A 3,878-nucleotide genomic window follows, 5' to 3' on the forward strand; every position below is an offset into this window, starting at 1 on the left:
AAGTGTGAAGACAACCTTGAGTGGACGACTTGATAACAAGGTTGTACATTTTGAAGAAATCCAGGCCTGGTTGTTGTTGAAAACCTTTTACCACTAGATGTGCCTTCAGACGTTCCACAGAGCCATCTGCAAGTAGTTTCACTATGAAAATCCAACGATTTTTTTACTATATTCATGGAATCATCATATGGAACGAGTTCCTAAGTTCCATTCTTCATCAGCGCGTCGTATTCGAGGTCCATGGCTTTCTTCCAAGCAGGATCTAATACGGCAGTGTTAGTAGAAGGAGGTTCTCTCACAACATTACATATTAGTGACATAATAGTGAAAGCTTTTGGTTTGAAGATTCCATTTTTGGAACGAGTGGTCATTGGGTGAGTGTTTGTAATGTGAGGTCTGTGTTCTGTGAGTGTGTTGTTTTCTGCATGAAGATATGGTACGATTTCATATGTGGGACTTGAAGATCTAATGATGGGTTCATGATAAGGTGATGATGACGAGTTTGTGGTTTCATAGGTTGGTTGTAACAAGGTGGGTGTTGGGGTTGGGAGTGGACACATTTTATGATGGTGTTGACCCTGAGTTTCCCACTGTGTTTGACCTGAGAGAATGACTATATGGTAAATATAGACCAAGGACAGAATTGTTAGAATTTTGACATGGATCAGATGTGTTTGATGACAGTGAATATGGAAAATGTGACTCATTGAATAAGACAGACCTTGAGATGTAAACTCTACCTGATTTGTGCAAACATCTGTAACCTTTGTGACTTGGACTATACCCCAAAAAGTGCATTCATCAGTTTTGAAACTGAATTTGTGAGCATTGTATGGTCTTAAGAAGGAAAACAGGAACAACCAAAGACTTAGAAAAATTTGTAATCAGGATTTTTGTGATATAGGAGCTCAAAGGGTGATTTGTGGTCGAGAGTTAGAGATGGAAGTCTATTTAATGTATACACTACAGAGACAAATGAATCCAAACAGAAACAAAGGGGCATTTTTTTATGGAGCTAAGAAAGTTAATCCCATTTCAGAATTGTGTTGATGTTTTCTTTCGGACTTTCCATTTTGTTGATGTGTGTGTGGACACGGGTGCCTGAATTTGATTCATAGAGTGTTAAGTATAGGTAGGAGAGGTCGATATTCACCTCCCCAGTTAGTTTGGAGGCATTGAAGTTTTGTGTGAAATTGTCTTTCATTGTAGGCTAGAAATTTGAGAAATATGGTTTTTTTTTATTTGAGTCTAAAAGGTAAATCCAAGTGTATCTATTGTAATCATGTACAAAGTGGATGTAATACTTGTAACCATCACTAGATTCAGTTGGTGAGGGACCCCAAATATCGGACTGAACAGTTTGAAATGGTTTTGTGGTCTTTGTTTTTGTGTAAGGGAAGTGAAATTGATGGATTTTGCCTAATGCACATGCAGAGCAGAAATTGAGATCATCGACATTCAAAGAACATTTTATTGATTTCGAAATTCTGGTAAGTACATCTTTGGAGGGATGTCCAAGTCTTTGATGTCAAACACTGATGTTATCAGTTTTTGAATTATTTGAAATGGTATCACAAACAAACATATGTTTAGGATTACAATGATGTATAATCCTAGGCTCAGGACTACTAGTGTTTGATGAAATGGACTTGATACTTTTGATATTACACACAAATTCAACAAGAGAACAGTTCGACGTGCTGACAGTAAATAAAGATCCGTAAAGATGATTTAAAAAACCTAAATTTTGCTTTCAATGAGTGATGTGACGACACAAGCTCGGTGAGATCAAACTGGTACAATCCATCTTTAGGCGCTGCCAATAGCAGCACGCTCATTGTAGCTTTTGTGAACATAAGCCTTGATAGGCTCAAAGAAAAACTTGGTTGGCAAGTTTACTTGGTTGGCAAGTTTACTTGGTTAGCAAGTTTACTTGATCATCAAGTTTGAGGGCATAGTAGTAATTTTATATTAAGTTTGTTTTCTATATAAATGCATGTTATTGTTAGATAATTCTGCGAAATTGAAGACTTCGAGGCTTGAATCACGCATAGGAACGCTTTCCTTATAGTATTTCGAGTACCCCCAAAGTGTCTTAAGGTTTCTGTACAAGAATACCGCAGGATACGACAAGCCTAATTCGGACTGCACCAAGACAGAGTGAAAATCCGAAAATAAGCAAGAACTGTGTTTCTGGATAAGTGTTTCAGGAAAAGAGAAAGTTGGTTCGAAAACCCTGTGTTGATTACTGAATCCGAAGTCGGATTATATAATCAATCGTACCTGTTTGCGAAGAGGTTCGACGAACAGACGCACTGTTTCGGTCGAACTAACGGTCTTCGCGAACAGACGCACTGTTTCGGTCGAACTACGTTTATAGTCTCAAACGACACGACCGTTGGCCAAACGATAGTTCGTTTCGAAGAGACGTGACCGTTAGTTCGAACGGTAACAAAAATAACTACTAAATGGGGAGACGCGACCGTTGGCGAGAATTGTCGCGAGAAACCCGTGGATCGTACCGTTTCGCCTAGAGGTCGAGCTCACCTGGGTCGAGCTCACCAGGGTCGAGCTCACCTGGGTCGAGCTCACCAGGGTCGAGCTCACCTGGGGTCGAGCTCACCTGGGTCGAGCTCGTCCAGTCGAGCAGAAATGACTTTGTCACTTCGTCCAGTCGACCTCGCCCAGTCGAGCTGAAATGATTTCGTCAATTTCTCATTTACATTAGTATTTTGTTCCATGTGGGACTCTTTCCCACACATAAACTCACTTTCTCAATCAACAACACACTATTTTGTCTTTTAGTGAACAAATTAAATTGAGCTAATTAAAACACCTATTTAATTTTACTCAATTTCTAACAGTTATGAGAACTAGAACTTTAACTCTCCATCAATACAAATTCTACTTCTCATCATACTTCCTCAATCTAAGAGATATTGTCTCCAATTATTTTTTATCTCTTTGTTTGCATTCTTTGGAACTTTGGCAAAGATCCTTTAGTTTGGAACCAACATTTGGTATCAGAGCCTATGCCGAAGTACATGGAGTCACCTAGAAAATCCACCGGAGGAGACACAACGGCGACGAAGATCAGGAAGGAAGGAAACGTGACGCTCAACTATCCGATGCTCACGAAGAACAACTACTCAGTGTGGGCGTTGAAGATGCGGGTGAATCTGCAAGCGCAAGGCGTTTGGGAGGCATTAGAAGATGGAGTTGTCGAAGTGTGCAAGGATAGGTTGGCTCTCGCCGCCATCTATCAGAGAGTTCCGGAAGATGTCCTTCTCATGATCGCCGAGAAGGATTCTGTAAAAAATGCGTGGGAGACGTTGCGGACGATGCACATGGGCGTAGACCGCGTCAAAGAAGCCAAGGTTCAAACCTTGAAGAGCGAGTTCGAGGTTCTCCGTATGAAGGATGGTGAATCTGTGGACGAGTTTGCCATGAAGCTTACATCCATTGTAACAGGTATCCGCTCGCTAGGTGAACAGGTGGACGAGACAAGCGTGGTCAAGAAGTTCCTGAGAGCGGCACCTCACAGGTACATGCAGATCGTGACGTCGATCGAATAGTTCGGTGACCTCAAGACTATGTCAGTCGAGGAGGTTGTCAGTCGTCTTCCACGAGGAGAGGCTTCGGGGCTATGGCGACAAGGAAGAGGAAAAGCACCTCCTGCTCACGCATGAAAAATGGATGGCCAAGCATAAGAAGAACCATGGAGTCGAGCCTTCTTCCAGCTCGTCGAGGCGTGGCGGGTACGGCAGAGATGGCCGACCACGTGGTAGAGGCCGAGGACGAGGGCGAGGTCGAGACCTGCGAGGTCGCGGCAGCAGCGCACCCCGTCAGGAAGGCACCATGACCCGAAGAGACAAGAG

General features: G+C 42.4%; 1 protein-coding gene across 1 annotated transcript; it reads left to right on the plus strand.

Annotated features, from left to right (window-relative positions):
• Positions 1–3,032: 3,032 nt before the first annotated feature.
• LOC149383156 (uncharacterized) lies at positions 3,033–3,575 on the plus strand. Its single transcript, XM_089627694.1, has one exon. The coding sequence runs from the start codon at positions 3,033–3,035 to the stop codon at positions 3,573–3,575; it is 543 nt and encodes a 180-aa protein (XP_089483820.1).
• The last annotated feature ends 303 nt before the right edge of the window (positions 3,576–3,878 follow it).

Source organism: Urtica dioica, chromosome 10, assembly GCF_054948205.1.
Source record: "Urtica dioica subsp. dioica isolate 48M chromosome 10, U.dioica_male_clone48M_v1_H2, whole genome shotgun sequence".
In the NCBI taxonomy this organism is placed as follows: Eukaryota; Viridiplantae; Streptophyta; class Magnoliopsida; order Rosales; family Urticaceae; genus Urtica; species Urtica dioica.